Source organism: Silurus aristotelis (assembly GCF_946808225.1).
Source record: "Silurus aristotelis genome assembly, chromosome: 9".
NCBI lineage: Eukaryota > Metazoa > Chordata > Actinopteri > Siluriformes > Siluridae > Silurus > Silurus aristotelis.
The window spans coordinates 20,829,405-20,848,187 of record NC_139582.1 but is presented as its reverse complement, the minus strand read 5'-3'; the positions used below and the strand labels follow the sequence as shown (position 1 = coordinate 20,848,187).

Here is an 18,783-nt window from a genome sequence, read left to right as displayed (position 1 = left end):
ACTGAGCACAGCAAGGAGACACAAGGTTTCTCCCGGGCAAAGATTTCACAACAGAATGAAGTTTTAAAATGTGCTGTTCAAGCTACAAAAAAAAAGCGTATAGTGTTGAGGAACATGGATGCGTTGGTCAGCAAAAGTCACTTAATGCAGCAAACGAAAGGCACATCGTGCTGACTTGTCTTCGAAATCAGATGTCCAGCAGTGCCATCAACAAAGAATTGGTGGAAACCAGGTACCCAGGTACAACCATCTACTGTGCAAAGAAGTCTAGCCAGAAGTGGTCTTCACAGAAAAATTACAGCCAAAAAGTCATACCTCCGACATGGAAAGAAGACTAATCGAGTCAGCAATGCAGGAAAAAAATCGACCTCAAACATAAAGCCAATTTCATTGAGAACTATCTTCAGTGTGGAGAAGAACAAAGAGTCCTGGGAATAATAGTTTTGCCCCTCTCAGAGCCCTGATCTACACATAATTAAGTCTGTCTGGGAAAACATGAAGAGAGAAGAATTTGAGGCAGCCTCCATCCACAGAAGATCTGTGGCTAGTTCTCTGAGATGTCCAGAAAAACCTACCTGCCGAATTCCTTCAAAAACTGTGTGCAAGTGAACCTGGAAGAATTGATGCTGTTTTGCAGGCAAAGCTGGTCACAGCAGATTTTGATTTTGATTTCCTGGGTCCATTTTGTTAATTGATCAATTATACTTTGTATATATTTAGGTTTACTTTTTTTTTTTCTTATCATTGTTGCTTTACATTTTTTCAGACCTGCCTAAAAGGACTTCACGGCTACAACAGGTGGACTTCAATAAAGTTGTAGAAACATCTCATGGATGATCAGTGGAAACAGGATGCACCTGAGCTCAATCTCGAGTGTAATTTCGAAGGCTGTGAATACTTACGTACATGTGATGATTATGATTTACTTTGTATTTTGAATAAATCTGCTTTCAAACACTTCTTTCAAGTTGTCATTATGGGGTATTGTTTGTAGACTTTTGAGAAAAGTTAATGCATTTAATCCATTATGGAATGAAGCCGTAACGTAACAAAATGTGGAAAAAGTAAAGCGATGGAGTGAATACTTTCCCGGATGCACTGTAAATAAATAATTAATATTATTAATACCCAATCATCAGAAATATGCACAAAAAAATCACAGGTAAAAAGATTCAGTTAATGCTCTCATCAAACATCAGAATGGGGGGAGAAATAAGGGATCTCTACAGCTTTAACAGCAGAGCATCTGCATCTCCATGCTTCTCACAAGGAAATCACAAGGACTTATTTGCCAGGAGGCTGTGATGCACGCGCATGCACACACGCGCGCGCGCGCGCACACACAGAGCGCTTATATTCCAAAAATATATGTAGATGTAGTTTATATATAGAACCTGGGCTATAATGTAAACAAAACGGGCAAATTAATAGGTTTATTATAAATAAACACGATCAGAAAGTATAATTTTGTGCAGCGCTTCCACGTGGGTTGTCCGGGTCACGTGGTGTCGCTCGAGCGCTTATAAAGCATGAAGCGCGGCAGAGTCGCTCCGAAGCCGCGCTTTTACTTCATCTGATTTCTTTTTTCTTTTTATAATAAAGAAAACGGCTTTTGTTGTTGCTTTTGTTTACTTGTTTGTTTGTTTGTCTGTCTGTGAAAGCTCGCGCGCTTCCGAAAAACAATAAAACGGGAGGGCGCGCGCCACTAATTTGACCTGCGGGTATTCGTGATGGACGGAGGGACGTGTGGGTTTAACGAAGAAAGAGAAAGAGGTAGAGGAAGAGAGGGAGAGGATCAGGGGTCGGGACCTCAGCACGGCATGATCACACTGGAAGATCTCGAGACTTTATCTGATGATGATCAGCTCTCTGGTTCGAGTTTTGCGGAGAGGGGGATGATGGAGGATGAAGAGCAGAACAGGATGCTCCATTTCTGGCAGGACGCCGCCAGAGGACATCAAATAGAAGTGCCGAGAGGTAAAATATAATCTGGTTCCATTTATTTATCTAACAGAGGTGGTGAAATAAGTCAATCGTCATCGCCCCCTCTTAAACGTTGGCGTATAGATGATTGATAATGTGTCCACCGGAGGTCATGATGGAACCTTGAGGCGTGTGACTTTTATTGGCGAACGATTTTACACGGATATATCTCGGTTCCTGAAGGATAAGTGCGAAAGTTTGAGGACACCTGACCTACTACTTCTTTCGCCTTCTCCCATTAGGGGTCGCCACAGCGGATCATCCATCTCCATACCCCCCTGTCCTCTACATCTGCCTCTTTCCACCCAACTACCTGCATGTCATGTCTGTACCAACATTTAGAGTGCCCACTCTAACCTCCACTCTCCTACACTCCTACTACTTTCCCCCCTCAATCTTTTTCTCCTTTCCCTCCTCCTTGACCTCCTCAAGCCCATTGAACACCATTGAAATGAACTGTCTCCTTACTTCCTCTAAAATCATTGTCAGATCTCATTATTGGAGCTGAAAGATCACTACTAACCAGAGATGGTTCAAAGCCTTTATAGAACACTGAAACTGATTATAACAGCAAACAGAACTGAAATAAGATGTTTAAAAAGCGCATATGGTGTGGCAGTCAGGTGTCGCAGTGTGAATTCACCATACAATGGGAAACCTAAAGTCTCTGCAATGTTTGTACTCGGTTAAACCTGTTCTCTGTTGTCACCCTGGCACATCTGCGCACATGAAGGTAAACCACACGGACCTACTTTGAGTGCCAAAGAAATGCAGGCACGGAGCGGAGAAGATTACAGGGCGCAATCTGAGTGGCACCGAAGGGAATGCAAACTAGGTATAAGATGCTATGGCCACGGCACGACAAGATTGTTGTCTGTCTTGAAATAGTGTCGGATCAAAGCCAAATTTATATATATATATGACTGGAAGCCGGAAAAACTATCGGTATGGACTTTTTGCCAATAGTTAATTGCATGAACTATCCTCAACCTTTATTGATAACTAAGGGAAGTTTTAGTTTGAAAGCCAAAATGTTATTATCAAATACAGATATGATATTAGTAAAACATATATTTATATACATATTTATTAATTTTTTTAAATATGACTGTCATTGTTCAGAGTTTTTTTGGTAATTAAATCCAGTACTTTTTTAACATGAAGGGTTTAGTTTGTTTGTTTTTTATTCAGTATACATAAAAAAGGCAGTTGATTAGTGAGCAAATGTTTTGATTTCAATAGCAATGAACATGAAAAAATGTCATTATGATAGTAATGTTCTTTTGATAGGCTATATATATCTCTTGAAAAGTAATGCTCATTTGTCTGTACGGTGCATAACAAAATAATAAACTAATCTAGCATTAGGAGACATAACAAATATATTTAAAATCATAATAAAATCCCCACAATAATACTGGTGGTCACTACGGCACGTAATATTCTGTTACAGACAGAACACCATTGAATAAAGGAAAAATGATGTGGCCCTCACAGACAACATCTCTGCTGTTTTTTCACTGTATTATACTACACTGTTTACATGCTGTTTTTTGCACTACATTGTTCTGTTTATATTCTCTCCCGGGTACAGTTTTTACAGTTCTCCTCGCACAGTACTGTATAATCAAAGTATACAGTAGGTTTACTGGTCGGCGCTATATTGGGTTTTGTGTCTTGTCTTGTGTTGTCTGTCTGTACTGTTTTTCGTCTGCACCGTTTGCACTTGGTTGCACTCGATGCACTTTATGTAGCTTGTGTTGTGTTGTAGCTCTATGTTGTTGTTTAGTGTAGCACCAGGGTTCCGGAGGAACGTTGTCTCGTTTTTACTCTCTACTGTGTACCACTGTGTATAGTAGAAATGACAATAAAAGCCACTTGACTTGACTTGACAAATGTTTGGGGACTCCTGATATAGATGGTGGGTGTATTGAGTGTACAGCTTGTTTCAGGGTTTAAATTCTATGTTTCACTGGACAATACAGTAGAACATAAACATGTGAAATATGCCTTTAAGCTGTTCACAATAAGCTTGCTGGAAAAGTTGAAGAAGTGCTTTTTACTTATTGTGGGTGTTACTTTTTGTTTCAGTTTGAATGCATGTCTTATTTACCAATTTTTTTTTATATATTTTTTAATATAATTAAATTATTTGTATGTATTTAATTTAGTACATTTTCATGAATCAGTAGCGTTTTTTTTTTTGTTTGTAATAAAGTTCAGTATATTGTCCATGGTGTGTTTGTTTTTTATACAGTATACATTTTAGAAACTATTGATTGATTAATCGCTTAGCGGCAAGTACGATCCAACCTAGCTATCGGTACCTGTAAAATCCACTATCGTCGACTTCTACTAATGACGGAGCTTTGTTAGTGCTAATAACTAGTTCTGGCCAGGCTATGTTCTAATAATTTATTGTACTCAGACCGAATCTCAATGTGCTCTTATTTTCTCCTCTTGTTTTTACAGATATGGCAGAACCCATTCAGCAGCTAACAACCAATAATAACGGCACTCATCAGCGGGAAACGGTTTCCTTCACACTTCTCTCGCGTAAAAAGAAGGTAGGAATAATTATAATCAGACTTTCAGCTTCTCCAAACACATGCTAAATTAGGGGTGTAACGGTGCACAAAATTCAATGTTACGTACCTCGATTTTTAAGTCAAATTTTCAAGTTAAATCTGGTTTAATTTTTTTCTGGTTAAATTTGTAAAACAATTTGAAATAAAATTCCTGCTTGTTTAAATAATATATAAAATAATCTATAATATCTATATATAAAACTTCATAAAAATATATAAAAATAGCATAGAATAAGTCAAATGAATGCAATAAACATTTTATTATATTGATTAAATTGAGTAATCGATTTAATTGGCACAAATGAATGAAATATAATTAAATAAATGGAAAATTTCAATTGAGTAGTTAATTTTGGTTGAATTCCGTTTGCGTAATACAGATGTGTAGAAGTGTGCGTGTGTGTTTTACATTTAATATTAGATTTTCTAAAGTTATGATCTTAGATGTTTTTTCTGTTCGGCGTACTTTAACAGATGTCTTTATTCATTCCTTCCATCATTCATTCATTCACTCCATCGTTATGCGAAATTGTCTGTATTTTCTCCTTTTAAAAGAAATCGTTGAAGCTGGACACACTGAAACGCTAAAGAATTCATATCGGGAGACTGTCATACGAGATTTTACGCATGCGCAAAACAAAATCTGAGTTTTACAATGCACTTCAAATCGTATTTCCAGTGCGGAGTGAGTAGCCACAGTGACACTGCGCTAACTCTAGGATTTTTTGTTTGTTTGTTTTTTATACCCCTGGCATTGTTGTGTATGTTTTCAAGTTTAACACTAATAATAAATAAAAAAACCAAAAAAAAGTCAGAGGTTGAGACAAAACAAACTCTCTGTCCGCCATGTTTATGCTGGAATTTAGATTTGAAAAAGGATTGCATTCGGTACACATGTGCACCGAACTGAAAGCCCTGTACCGGTACACGCCTGTTTTCCACACATTCTAACATATACAGAGCGTTTCCAGCTTGTTTCATTTTGGGGATAGGATGTTCGACTTCTGATCGGACGGTCATGAGCTCAAATCCCAGCACCACCACGTTGGTACTGCTGGGACCTTGAGCCAGGCCCTCAACCCTCAATTGCTCAGTTGTATAACTAGGATAACTATAAGTCGCTCTGGATACGGGCATCTTCCAAATGACATAAATGTAAATAATAAAATAAAAAAAAATTTTAATCTTTTTTTTTAATATAGAAAATAAACCAGAGGACCGTGGGTAATGAGTGTGGGTTTCTCATGTATCGACTTTTTTAAAATGTTGTTTATGTATAATCATATTGCAAACCAATATTTTGATTAGAGCTGTGGTTAACTGTTATTAGCGATTAATTCGAATTCATGGTTTTTGTTGATGTTGAAAAATGAAAACCGATTTTACAATTTCAGGCGGGGTTTCTTCAGTCGTATGAAAAGGGTTCGGGTTTGCAACTTCCGACGTTGAACAAGCCAAAATAAAATTTGTCCGTGGAAACTTAAGGAAGCAGCACGACTAATTAATTCAAGCACCTCAAACAGAACCATGCTTCTGAATGGGAAAATATTTTTTCTTCAGGGATTACTGTTTTGTTTTTCCAGGTGACAACTATTTATTTCATAAAAAGTGATTTTAGTTAAGTCTGCATTTTGCACTTTACAAATCCTTCATATTTTGTTATATTACTTTATTTTCCTAGAAAAAAACAGAAATTGTAAATAAATTGTACATTTTGCACTTTAGTAATCCCCCCCAAAAAAAGTTTTTGATGTTGTATTCATTATTATTTTTTTAAAAAAAAACAAGAAAACTTGTTAGCAAAAGTAAGTTTGCACATTGCACTTTTAGTCAAAAAAAATAAATAATTTTTGGTTATAATGTTTAAAAAAAAATAATAATAAATTTTATTTAAAAAAAGTATCCTATAGTCTTTATATATTTATAAAAAATAAAAATAAAAATTGAAAAATCACACTAAAAATAACAGTAACACAATGCGCAACTTGTACAAAAACACAGAAATAGGAAAAGAATTCCTGGTTTAATTTAATCGTTTTAATCTGCTACAAAGTCAGAAGGCACTTAAGAAAATTTATTCACTGTTTGAACCAAAAAAAACCAAAAAAAAAACCGTACAATCTGTAACCATTTTGCGTTTTTTTCTCCCAACTGCATCGTGTTGAATCAGATCGCACTGCATTTAAATACAGGCGAATCGCTTTGGTAGCTGCTTTATATGTATCTTTAATGTATCGTATTGTTGGCTATGCGCATCCCTATTTTAAAAAGGAATAAGTCAGTCCTGGATGAAGAAAAGCCACGGGGAGATGCGAGTTCCAGGGTGCTATAAATCAATCCTATTAAGAAATAGTTTTACAAGGATCTAAAGTGCGAAGTGTGTTTTCCCGCCCAGCAGTGTGGGGACCTGCTTTAAGAGAAGCGGCGCTACGACAAGGCGCACTGGGCCTGCACCACGGTCGAAGAGGAAACGTACGAACAGAGCATTGGCTACGGCTTAATGAAGATCATGAGATACATTTGCCAGCAGAATTCTTTAGGTATGACAAAGAATGAATTGAATAAATAAATAAAAATGCAACAAATAGTAAGTTTGCTCACAGATTTGTTGCATCGTCTCGGTGCTTTGCATTACAGGGATTTATCTGGGCATGACCATACCCATCCTGACGGTGGTGCGAATAGAGGGGGCTAACGTGAGCTTGTCGCGAGGAGTTACCGTAGCATACTATCTTCCCTTAAACCACCAGGCTCGGCCACCACAGCCTCTTGATCCCGATATAGTGATTGAGGAGTGGCCAGTCTACACCAGGTCCGCTGCATGAGAACACTTGTTTTACAGTTACAGGTTCATCAGTAAACAGATGTTCGTGCTAGCAAGTCATGGTGCGTTCTGTGTCCCAGGGCCTTCACTGGTGCTACCAATGAGTCCACCCTCACGAGTCAAATCAACACTCTGGCAGAGATCCTGGATTCTCCTGAGCTGTATGTCACCAACTCCTTCATCGTAGCCGGCTACACCAACCCCGCAGCTGCACATCGCGTCAATGAGATATGGTTCATTCAAAGACAGTGAAGGGTTTCCTGAGAAAACATCTTTCTCTCGTACAAACCTTTTGTCCTGAAACAGGAAGTTCGGTAGATTTCTGAATAATAACTCGCAGCAGTGTAAAGTCTTTCCACTCAGTTTATCATTTTCTGACATCTCTTCACTTTTTATTTCTCCGTAAAAAAAAGTTTATTAACAAACATGCTGCATGTTTACTAACGTTATTCTTTTTCAGGAAGTGAATTTCCAAGAAACGCTTCAAGGAATCTTGCTTTGTAAATATAAAGAGCTTAGCGTAATGCATTCTTTTCTTGCTATTGCCTTAGGTCAGAAATTCAGAAAAAATAAAAAATTAAATGTAAAGAAATAAAAAAATGAACTGGGGCTGTAGCTGGCGATTATTTAGTTGTCGAGTATTCTACCGGTTATTCCGTCGATTATTCCTTTTTTAAAATATATATATATTTTTAATATTTTCCGGCCAAATCTTCTTTGAATTTTGGCCTTTCATAGGACAAACTTTTGGCTTCTTCTGGTTTAGACGGATCGTATTTTAACCAGACGGCAAAATGAATGATTTAGGGAGTGTCTAACAAATACCTTAAATACAGAGGTAAACATAAGACTTTAAAAAGACATTTCCGGAACGGCACAAGCGGAACGTCAGAAAAATAAGTGGTTTAGTTGGAGGTTCTATATGGGTGTGGAATTAAAAGGCCTGCTGGAAAACTACGATCACAGTAATTATGTAAAAATTGGATATTAGTACAACCGAATCTAACACATACACATTAATAGTGTTGGTTATTTAGATGCAGGAACAGACAGTACACGAAAAGAAAATCAGTTTAAGAAATTGTATGCAGTAATTTTGAAAATGTCTCATGTGTGTTTATGAGTTAGATGGAATCGGACTGGCAAATCCTGTTCGGTGACTCAATGTGATTAGATATGGAAAAGCCAGAAACAAAACATTACAAACAAAAAAAAAAACAACTGAGAAGCAACAACAAGGCCTTGAGTGATCTTCAATTTACAGCAGATTTGAAAGCTACAACTCTTGTGGAAAACAGTTCCAAAACCACAAGTTAAAAATTCCTGATTCCAAATTTTTTTTTTTGTCTTTTTATGAAAATTATAATTATTATTTTTAATATGTGAAACATAACAACCTTTTTTTTTTTTTTTTTTTTTTAAACATCCATAATAATGAATAAAGTTATGTAAATAACCAGAACTTCATCCCAACCCAAATTATCCCACAAAAACTGGTAAAATGGATAGAGGAATTAAATTAAAAAAAATTAATCTAATGGAGTGTTTAATTTTTTTCCTAATGTAGAAAAGACATTAGGTTTGTGGACTTTATGCACAGTCCACGCAACGGCCAGTGCAATAGGATCTGTTACACTAGAGATCACCAGATCTGACCTCTGTGGCATCTCAGTGGCAGATTATATTTTACACCAGAAAAAAAGCTTATGGACACCACAAGAGACTTATACGCGTTTCTTTAAAAATATTAACGAAAAAAAATAGTTTTTTAAAAGATATTACTCACATCATATCTGTATTTGATAATAAAGGTTGGCTTTCATACTAAACAAATCCTTTAGTTATTAATTGAGGTAAAAGGCACAGACAGTTGACTGCTGGAACTGTCGGCTACCAGGAAAAAAATCCATCCCGATAGTTTTTCCGTCTTCCGGTCTGCTTTTGTTACAAGAGCGGCCTCTAAAGGCGAATCACTGGTGCCACGTGCTGTTTGTTTTTATTTGCGACTCTGCACGCTGCATGAATCGCTATATTATATTTATTACTTTATTAATTATATATATATCTTTATATAATTTATTAGCACATTCTTATCATTAAGTACAGGCTTTTTTTCTAATAAAGTTCAGTACTATTTTACATGAAGTGTTTGATGAATGAATATCAAATAAAAAACAGTCGTTGATTAAACGTATAATCGGCAAGAACGATCCAATCTGTCTATCTATCAATATCAATACTCTTTTTAAGAGTCAATGAGCTTTTATTGTCATTTCAACCATATACAGCTGACGCAGGACGCAGTACACAGTGAAATGAAACAACGTTTCTCCGATTTTCTTTAAACGTAGCCTAATTATTTGGGATTTCCCCAACAACCAAGTGAATGTTTTAATTTTAATAGCAATGAATACCGTATTTTCCGGACTATAAGCCGCTACATTTTTTCCCACGCTTTGAACCCCGAGTCTTAAACAACGAGAGGCTAATTTATGGATTTTTCCTGGGATTTTCTTGGTTTCACAAGCTTCAAGCCAAAAAACTGCGCACCAATAACATTAGACCAATGAGGTGTGAACCAGGTGAATTCAGGTGAACCAATGAAACTCTTTATATTAAATCAGGCCGCACCACATCATAAATATGGATGATGTTCCTCTGACGTTTGACCTGCCAGACTCGGACTGTCTACAGGAAATGCGAATCATTCGTCACGCTGAAAACAACCGGGCATGAAAACACACACTTCACCTGTGTTCTGAGCTGCACGGCATCAGGAGAAAAGCTTCACCGATGGTGATTTTAAACGCACGACGATGCATTGATAGTAATATTGTTCTTTTAATAGGCTATATATCTTTTAAAAAGTGATGCTCATTTGTCTGTACGGTGCATAACAAAGTAATAAACTAATCAAGCATTAGGAGCATTAGAAAGCTTTATAATAAAAAAAAAATGCATTTCAAATCATAAAATCTACACACTAACATGTGGCACTTACATGTATAGGACAGGAAGAGCTGTATGATGCTATTATGAAAGCTAAATCAACAACATGTCAGTTAGATCCAATTCCCACTAAACTTCTGAAGGAAGTGTTATATACAGCTGGTGAGTCTCTTCTCAATATTATTAACTCCTCACTATCGTTAGGTCATGTCCCTAAATCCCTCAAGTTAGCAGTTATTAAGCCCCTCATTAAAAAACCTAATCTGGATCCAAGCACGCTATCGAATTACAGACCAATTTCAAATCTCCCATTTATGTCTAAGATTTTAGAAAAGATTGTCGCTGCCCAGTTATGTAACCACTTGCAGGAGAACAATATCTTTGAAGAGTTTCAGTCAGGTTTTAGGCCCCATCATAGCACAGAAACTGCTCTAGTTAAAATCACTAACAACCTGTTGTTAGCTTCAGACCAAGGCTACATCTCCCTATTAGTTTTACTAGATCTTAGTGCTGCGTTCGACACTATAGATCATGATCTTCTCCTCGATCGCTTACAGAATTACATCGGTATTCAGGGACAGGCATTAAGCTGGTTTAAATCCTACCTGTCCAATCGTTACCATTTCGTAGATTTAAATGGAGAGCTATCCAGGATAATGCTAGTAAATTATGGCGTGCCACAAGGGTCAGTTCTAGGACCACTGCTTTTTACAATATACATGCTTCCATTAGGAAATATTATTAGAAGGCATGGAATTAGCTTCCATTGTTATGCTGATGATACCCAGCTATATATTTCATCCAAACCAGGCAATACAGCTCAATTAGCTCGCATAACTGAGTGTGTTGAAGAAATAAGAGATTGGATTACCCATAACTTTTTGCTATTAAATTCTGATAAAACGGAGATTTTGCTCATCGGCCCAAAAAATAGTACACAGAAGCTCCAGCATCTCAGCCTGCATTTAGACGGTTGTTCTGTAACTACTAGTTCAACGGTAAAAGACCTGGGAGTTATTTTAGACAGCAACTTATCTTTCAAAAATCACATCAATCAAGTTACAAAACCAGCCTTCTTTCACCTTAGAAATATTTCTAAGCTAAGAAATATGTTATCTATATCTGATGCAGAGAAGCTCGTCCATGCGTTTATGACCTCTAGAATAGACTACTGTAATGCATTACTAGGTGGATGTCCTGCATCATTAATAAACAAGCTTCAGTTAGTTCAGAATGCCGCAGCAAGAGTTCTTACTAGGTCAAGAAAATACGATCATATAACCCCAATCTTATCGTCCCTACATTGGCTTCCTATTAAGTTTCGAATAGACTACAAACTACTGCTACTCACTTATAAAGCACTAAATGGTTTGGCTCCCATGTATCTATCCAGTCTTTTAACACGCTACAATCCGTCACGCTCCCTGAGATCTCAAAACTCTGGGCTTCTAGTAGTTCCTAGAATAGCAAAGTCCACTAAAGGCAGTAGAGCATTTTCACATTTAGCTCCTAAACTCTGGAATAGTCTTCCTGACAGTGTTCGGGGTTCAGATACACTCTCCCAGTTTAAGTGTAGATTAAAAACATATCTTTTTAGCAAAGCCTACACATAACACACATCACACACATCACATCACAACCTTGTGCTCCAGAATATATGATTACATGCACATTATCAACTTGTGCTGTTAATATCATGAACAGCAGCTACGCTAATTCCTCTCCACTGCTTCTCTTTCTCTCCCCATCCCGAGGCATCCTGAGGTTTGGCCAGCTCCAGTCACGTGCCACCTCGTGAAGATTATGGACCTATGGATGATCATGGAGAAGTAGATGCCGAGTGTTTAAAGGCCCTGGCATGGAGAAGCTGATGCTGGATCTATGATGATCACAAATTGTTCTGTATTGTTGAAAGATTTATGACCAAACTCTTGATGTCACCCATATGAGGATGGGTTCCCCTTTGAGTCTGGTTCCTCTCAAGGTTTCTTCCTCATATCATCTAAGGGAGTTTTTCCTTGCCACTGTCGCCACGGCTTGCTCATCAGGGACAAACGCACACCATTCACCTTCACTGTTGTTTTCTGTAAAGCTGCTTTGAGACAATGTCTGTTGTGAAAAGCGCTATACAAATAAACTTGACTTGACTTGACACAGAAAAAAGTTTGGGGACCCCGGGACTATAAGGACTATATGGACAGGGAGACTGTAGGAACTCCGTGTTACAACCGTTGTGCGCAGAAAAGCATTTCAGGACATTTACAAACTTCGACAACAAGAGCAGAAGGTCACCTCAGGTTCATCTTCCTGTCATCTAAACCCAGGAGACTGAGGCTACCATGGGCACCCAAATTGAGCTAAAACCCTCACTCTACGATAAGGTGTGATTCTTTAAACCACTTTCAAATATATGCAATCAGGGACCACATGGAGATTAGGTGCGTCCTACCTGTATGTAACGAGACTGGTATCCAGTGAGAGATTCCCCCAAAGGGACAACGATCTTATCCAGGGTGCGCTGATGCGAGTGCGCCCGAACGTCCGGACTCTCCTCCGAGCGCAGCTCAATGTGAGAGATCAGTAGGTTGATAATGACTTGCTGTACCGCCTACGTGCAAAACATACACACCCAATGGCATCAAACACAATATTAATAATGATCAAAATAATGTAGAATGATGGCTGATTCTGGAAGGTTCCACAGTGTTCTTTGCTGCCTCGATGCCAATGAATGCTTGATTTTGATTGGTCAAATGGTGTTTGATCATATCCAGTAGAACTAGTCGACTGTAAAGCTTCAATCAGAGCGACTTACACTCTTGGGATGGGCGGATTAATCCTAAAAGTATCGATATTTTTGATACTGGCAGCGTATCAAAAGGATCGGTTCTAAAATAGAAGTATCGATCCTATCTGGTTTTTTTTAAACAAGTGAGTTTAGAATATTTGAATAATTGTAATATGCCGTATAGCATATCAATATTTAGACTTAAACAGTAACGTCAATAGGAACTACATCTCCTTCCACTGTACCACCGCTTATCATGACAGCGTTCGCTCAAACGGCCAAAACACACTCGGGTAAGTGTCGGACTGGGAGATACAGCAAATACATTCTCACTTTCTTTAGAATGTTAGACCGAATCACGATTCAGATTTTTTTTTTTGTGTGTGTGTGTGTGTGTGTGTGTGTGTAACTAGTCAACTTAAAACACATCTACCACAACATGACCGAAGTAACATTCTCTTCTTGAAATGGTTAAGTAGCGTTGTATTTTTAGTGCCTCAATAGTCAACATGGTGTAAATAAATGTAAAACAAATTCTTTAGTTAAATATGTTTACAGAAGTTATTCCTGGCATATATTCTTCAGCATGAGAGAACTGAAATAAATTAGATGGCGCGCCATCATGTGGTCGGAAAGTGTAGTCTCTTAATCATGAGTGCTTTAACATTTTTATTAAAAATAGCAATACCTTGGTTTAGGAAAATATAAAATATAAAAATATATATATATATATAAAAAAAAAAAAAAAAACAGGTAATTTCAATACATAAGTCATATGACCAAAAGTATTTGGACACCCGACTTTTCTAGCCACATTGCGCTGCTTCTCTGAAACTGTTACCGCAAATATGGCGGCACGCGATTATAACAGGATGGATTTGGTAGAATGAACTTTTCCCCTTCACTTTAACTAGGATACCCAAACTCGTTCCAGCATGACTTTGATTTCCTGTTATAGAGCTTCAACGCTGCTAAGGCCTGCTCACCATCACGTACATCAGTACCTGACTTTACTAACACCCTAGTAAATGAGTACAAACATTTTCACTTAAAAATCTAGTGAAACATCTTCCCAGAAGAATGGAGGTTATTATAGGAGCAAATGAGGACTGTGGAATGAGTTTGCCAAAAAAAAAAAAAAAAAAAAAGCACAATTGTATGGGCAGGTGTCCACAAACTTTTGGCCACATAGCATATATACTGCAGGCAATGTATCCTTTGTTAGTGTAATGATGAAAGACTATGATTCGAACCTTCATGTCTGCGCCTGGCGTAGCGCTGAGCGCTAGGACGCGGAACTGTTTGGTCTGGTTCCATAACTCCCTCACCACCTGCAGGACAAACGCATTAGTCCAAGTTTTCTCTACGTGTATGTCCCTCTGAAGAACATATATATGGAAGACGACAGTACCTGACAGTACGCGTGATTCCCTGAAGCCTTGTGAGCTTCATCAATCACAACGCACTTGATCTGAGGAGCGGGACATGTGTTTCGAGACAGATCATTTACCATCACCTGCGGCGTGAGGAAGAAAACCCGTCTGGATCGCCACAGCTCTCTCCTCTGTGGGGCTGGGGTGCTTCCTGAAATAAAAGAGAGAATTCATTCCTGTATTAATGATAAAAGACAGATGGGAAGACAGATGTTGAGTGACTGGTTAGAAAAAAAAGGAGCACAAGCAGATAGATAGACAGCGTGAAAGAGGGGAAAAAAGGACAAAAGTCAGAAGCATGATTAAAACTACAAGCCAGGCTGTGTGGGGAATTTTCAAGAATTCCGACATAGGGGTGTACGATATAGTCTACGATAATATATACGAATTAATCTACGATAATAGTCTCTGATATCAGAATTGTTGTGCGATTAGACATTATCGAGTATATCGCAAAACCCAAACAAAACTGGGGTTGCGAAGGGGCTTCGTTTGTTCGTGATCTCGACATAGCAATAGTCTCGTGTTCACGACCTAATTTTCCCGTGATGAACGCTTCAATATGAGCATGTTCCAGAGGCATCATGGATAATGACCATAACCATGTAATTAACTATGAAATTAAATTAATCACAAGGCATGTTTTAGAAGCAGCATCATAGATAATAAATGGACGCATCCGCCGCCATACGTGCTTTTGTTTATTATCCATGATGCTGCCTCTAGAACAGAGGTCACCAACATGTCGCCCGAGAGCCTTTTCTAAAAATAGCTCACCGTAACGCCACTTTAGTGAGCTGCATCTAATTTATTTTGTTGCTATTCTTTTTTAAATCACAATTGCATAAAATGACAATAAAAATTTTTTTTTGATCATCTGTACAAAAGTGATCATTTGAAAATGTAAATACTTGCAGAGATTTAAAGAAATAAAGTTTTGCATATTGATATTGATCTGTTTCTCACCTTGTTAAATCATTGTTGATAATGATTGTTAGAAATCATTCACATGATCAGTGTCTTTACATAGATGAATATCATTACTTTATCAATAATAACATATAAATAAAGGTAAGTTGAGCAAATTTGTTATTTCAGAAGTGTGTATCAAACTGGTAGCCCTTCACATTAATTAGTACCCAAGAAGTAGCTCTCAGTTTCAAAAAGGTTGGTGACCCCTGATCTAGAGCATAATCTTATGCCCGATACACAGAAAAAATTATCAATGTTTATATTTCAAGATCACGAGAAAATCAAGTCGTGATAACGAGAAACGAGTTCTTCTAAGTCGCCCTAAAGACTCGTTCATCTGAGTCGGGTCAAAGAATCGTTCATTTGAGTCGCGTTAAAGAATCGTTCTTCTAAATTGCGTTAAAGACTCGTTCATCTGAGTCGCGTTAAAGACTCGTTCTTCTGAGTCGCGTTAAAGACTCGTTCTTCTGAGTCGCGTTAAAGACTCGTTCTTCTGAGTCGCGTTAAAGACTCGTTCTTCTGAGTCGCGTTAAAGACTCGTTCTTCTGAGTCGCGTTAAAGACTCGTTCTTCTGAGTCGCGTTAAAGACTCGTTCTTCTGAGTCGCGTTAAAGACTCGTTCTTCTAAATCGAGGTTAAAGACTCGTTCTTCGGAGTCGCATTAAAGACTCGTTCTTCGGAGTCGCATTAAAGACTCGTTCTTCGGAGTCGCATTAAAGACTCGTTCTTCGGAGTCGCATTAAAGACTCGTTCTTCTGAGTCGCATTAAAGACTCGTTCTTCTGAGTCGCATTAAAGACTCGTTCTTCTGCGTCGCATTAAAGACTCGTTCTTCTGCGTCGCATTAAAGACTCGTTCTTCTGCGTCGCATTAAAGACTCGTTCTTCTGCGTCGCATTAAAGACTCGTTCTTCTGCGTCGCATTAAAGACTCGTTCTTCTGCGTCGCATTAAAGACTCGTTCTTCTGCGTCGCATTAAAGACTCGTTCTTCTGCGTCGCATTAAAGACTCGTTCTTCTGAGTCGCATTAAAGACTCGTTATTCTGCTTCGCATTAAAGACTCGTTATTCTGCTTCGCATTAAAGACTCGTTATTCTGCGTCGCATTAAAGACTCGTTATTCTGCGTCACATTAAAGACTCGTTATTCTGCGTCACATTAAAGACTCGTTCAAAATGAAAGAATTGTTCATGAACGATTTGTTGCTACTGCAGTGAGGTTCCTGCATGTGGCTGCATGAAAGGAGTGCGCTGAAAATTCTCACAACCCTGAACAATAACTCATCATAATGATCATAACCATCAAGCCAACATATATGAACTTGGTCTGGTTTAAAAGACAGTCAGCACAGAGCACCTGTCAGCTCGGCCATGTGCTGCTGAGGAATCCCCATAACTCTGTAACACGCTTCGATTTGCTGGGCGACGAGGGGCTTCGTGGGCGCCAGGAACACGATCTTCCCTGCTGGATACCACCGGTAGAAGTTATACATCACCACCGACGCTATAAACGTTTTCCCCAAACCAGTAGGCAAGCATACGAGCGTGTTCTGGAACAGAGCCGCTTCCGAGATCTTCAGCTGATAATCCCTGATTGGGAAATTGCTCGGATAGATCCATATCCGTCCCGACGAGCTGTCGAAGCCGAGAAGATCTGAGGAAACTTCTGAAGAATCCGTGATTGAGGTATCAGGAGGTAGAGCAGGCTGGGTTTCCAGGCTCTTTTCAGCCTCGTACACGGCGACAAGGATCAGATCATCATCAACTTCGTCCATCTCGTGTCCCTGGTCAATTTCAGCAAAAAGCGAAGGCGCCACATTGTGTTGTTGCTTCTCCTTCACTTGGCTGCTCGACCTTGCTTTTGTCCTTCGCTTCTGGGGCAACTTCTTCCCAAGGTCTTTACTCGAGAGCGTCGTCTTGGGAACGGCCGAACCCCATGTCTGAAATAAGGTCTTCTGATTTGCACTGCTCATTTTATTATTATTATTTTAATCAGACATGATGAGAAGGAGAATCTCCTGCTCAACCAAACACGATCTCCAGATTTGAGTTAGAACCAAAAGTCCAAAGCTGTCATTAGTGTTCAGATAAACCTACTGGGTCAACCATCTGATCCAGGCTCCTGTCGTGATGATGAGGATGGTGGTGATCTGATCTTCAGCTGGATAACACACTGATCATGATGCTCTTCTTCTTCTTCTTCTCTGTGCTGTAACATGAACGTGTTACATTCGTATTGTTATTTATTAACCCGTGTTTCATTTTAAATATGCATTTCGGCGTAAATATGCGGCAATAAAGCTGTTTAAGATGCTACGATGCTAAAGGTTTGGATTTGTTTACGCTTTCTGCAGCCTACATGCTCAAATGTGGCGCTCAAAACATGTGATGAAGCGCTTCCTCATTCTACCAAGAGGGTCGGTGTCGAGGTGCAGCACTGCCACCTGCTGGACTGGGGTAGAACCAGTGTCTGAACCACAGTCTAGGAGTAAACAAACTGCCAACAATATATTATACATTTGTTTGTTTTATTAGGAAAATTCCATATTGATAAGAAAAAATGGGCTCAATGTATACAAAACTTTTCCCATTTTATTAATGACTTTAAATTGTATGTAAATCTCTTGGAAGAAACAAAAAAACAAAAAAGCACTGAAAACATGTAATGCTCTGAAAGCTTTGAAATGTATATAATGTTTGGATTTTTCAAAATGTATTTTCTTGTTTATTTTTTTTCTCTGTAAGTAAATGTAAATTTGACATGAGTATGTAATACCTCTTGTTCTTTTAAAATGTAATTTAAAAATATATATAAAAAAAGAATAAATAAAAAAAAAGTAAGCTAGCTGCAATCTGATTGGTTAAAGCAACTCCGTCAAGCAAGATGGAGTTTATGCTAAAAAAAAGAGAAAAAAAAAGAAAAGAATTTATGCTGTCTAAATGTTTACCTTCATCCAAATGATCTCATGTACAATATTTATTTTGTATTTTTACAATCCACATGCACAACCTTCTGTACCGCTACATTGTCGCTTTGTGTTTACTTTTTTTGGACAGCTATCGTGTCTACTGTCTCATTGTCTCAAGTTGTCATGTTTTTTTGCACTAAATGTTGCAAGTGTGCATTTTGTGTTGCTTTTGTTAAATGACGTTGTCTGATGTGGAACCTTGGTCCTGGAAAAACGCTGTTTCATTTCTCTGTGTTCTGCACTGTACATGGTTGGAATGACAATAAAGCCTAATTGACTTGA

The 18,783-nt window shown here is 38.2% G+C and overlaps 2 protein-coding genes across 6 annotated transcripts in view; one reads left to right on the top strand and one right to left on the bottom strand.

The window, feature by feature from the left end:
• fancm (FA complementation group M) overlaps nt 1-18,217 on the bottom strand; it is a 35,979-nt gene extending 17,762 nt beyond the window's left edge. For both annotated transcript variants that reach the window (XM_083550408.1, XM_083550409.1), the window contains exons 1-4: nt 16,890-18,217; nt 14,544-14,716; nt 14,386-14,463; nt 12,794-12,952 (exon numbers count right to left, since the gene is read on the bottom strand). In XM_083550408.1, the coding sequence (XP_083406534.1) occupies nt 12,794-12,952; nt 14,386-14,463; nt 14,544-14,716; nt 16,890-17,505 (1,026 nt within the window). In that variant the 5' untranslated portion in view covers nt 17,506-18,217. The remainder of the gene's footprint in view (nt 1-12,793; nt 12,953-14,385; nt 14,464-14,543; nt 14,717-16,889) is intronic.
• The window catches only part of soul3 (heme-binding protein soul3), a 26,998-nt gene continuing 9,751 nt past the window's right edge, over nt 1,537-18,783 (top strand). Inside the window, exons 1-3 of one of the 4 annotated variants that reach the window (XM_083550548.1) lie at nt 1,537-1,977; nt 4,456-4,550; nt 5,966-6,387. In XM_083550548.1, coding sequence (XP_083406674.1) covers nt 1,731-1,977; nt 4,456-4,550; nt 5,966-6,034 — 411 coding nt within the window. In that variant the 5' untranslated portion in view covers nt 1,537-1,730 and the 3' untranslated portion in view covers nt 6,035-6,387. Of the gene's footprint in view, nt 1,978-4,455; nt 4,551-5,965; nt 6,388-6,966; nt 7,110-18,783 lie in introns of those variants that run through there. The other 3 variants (XM_083550550.1, XM_083550551.1, XM_083550549.1) reach the window with 3 other exon arrangements.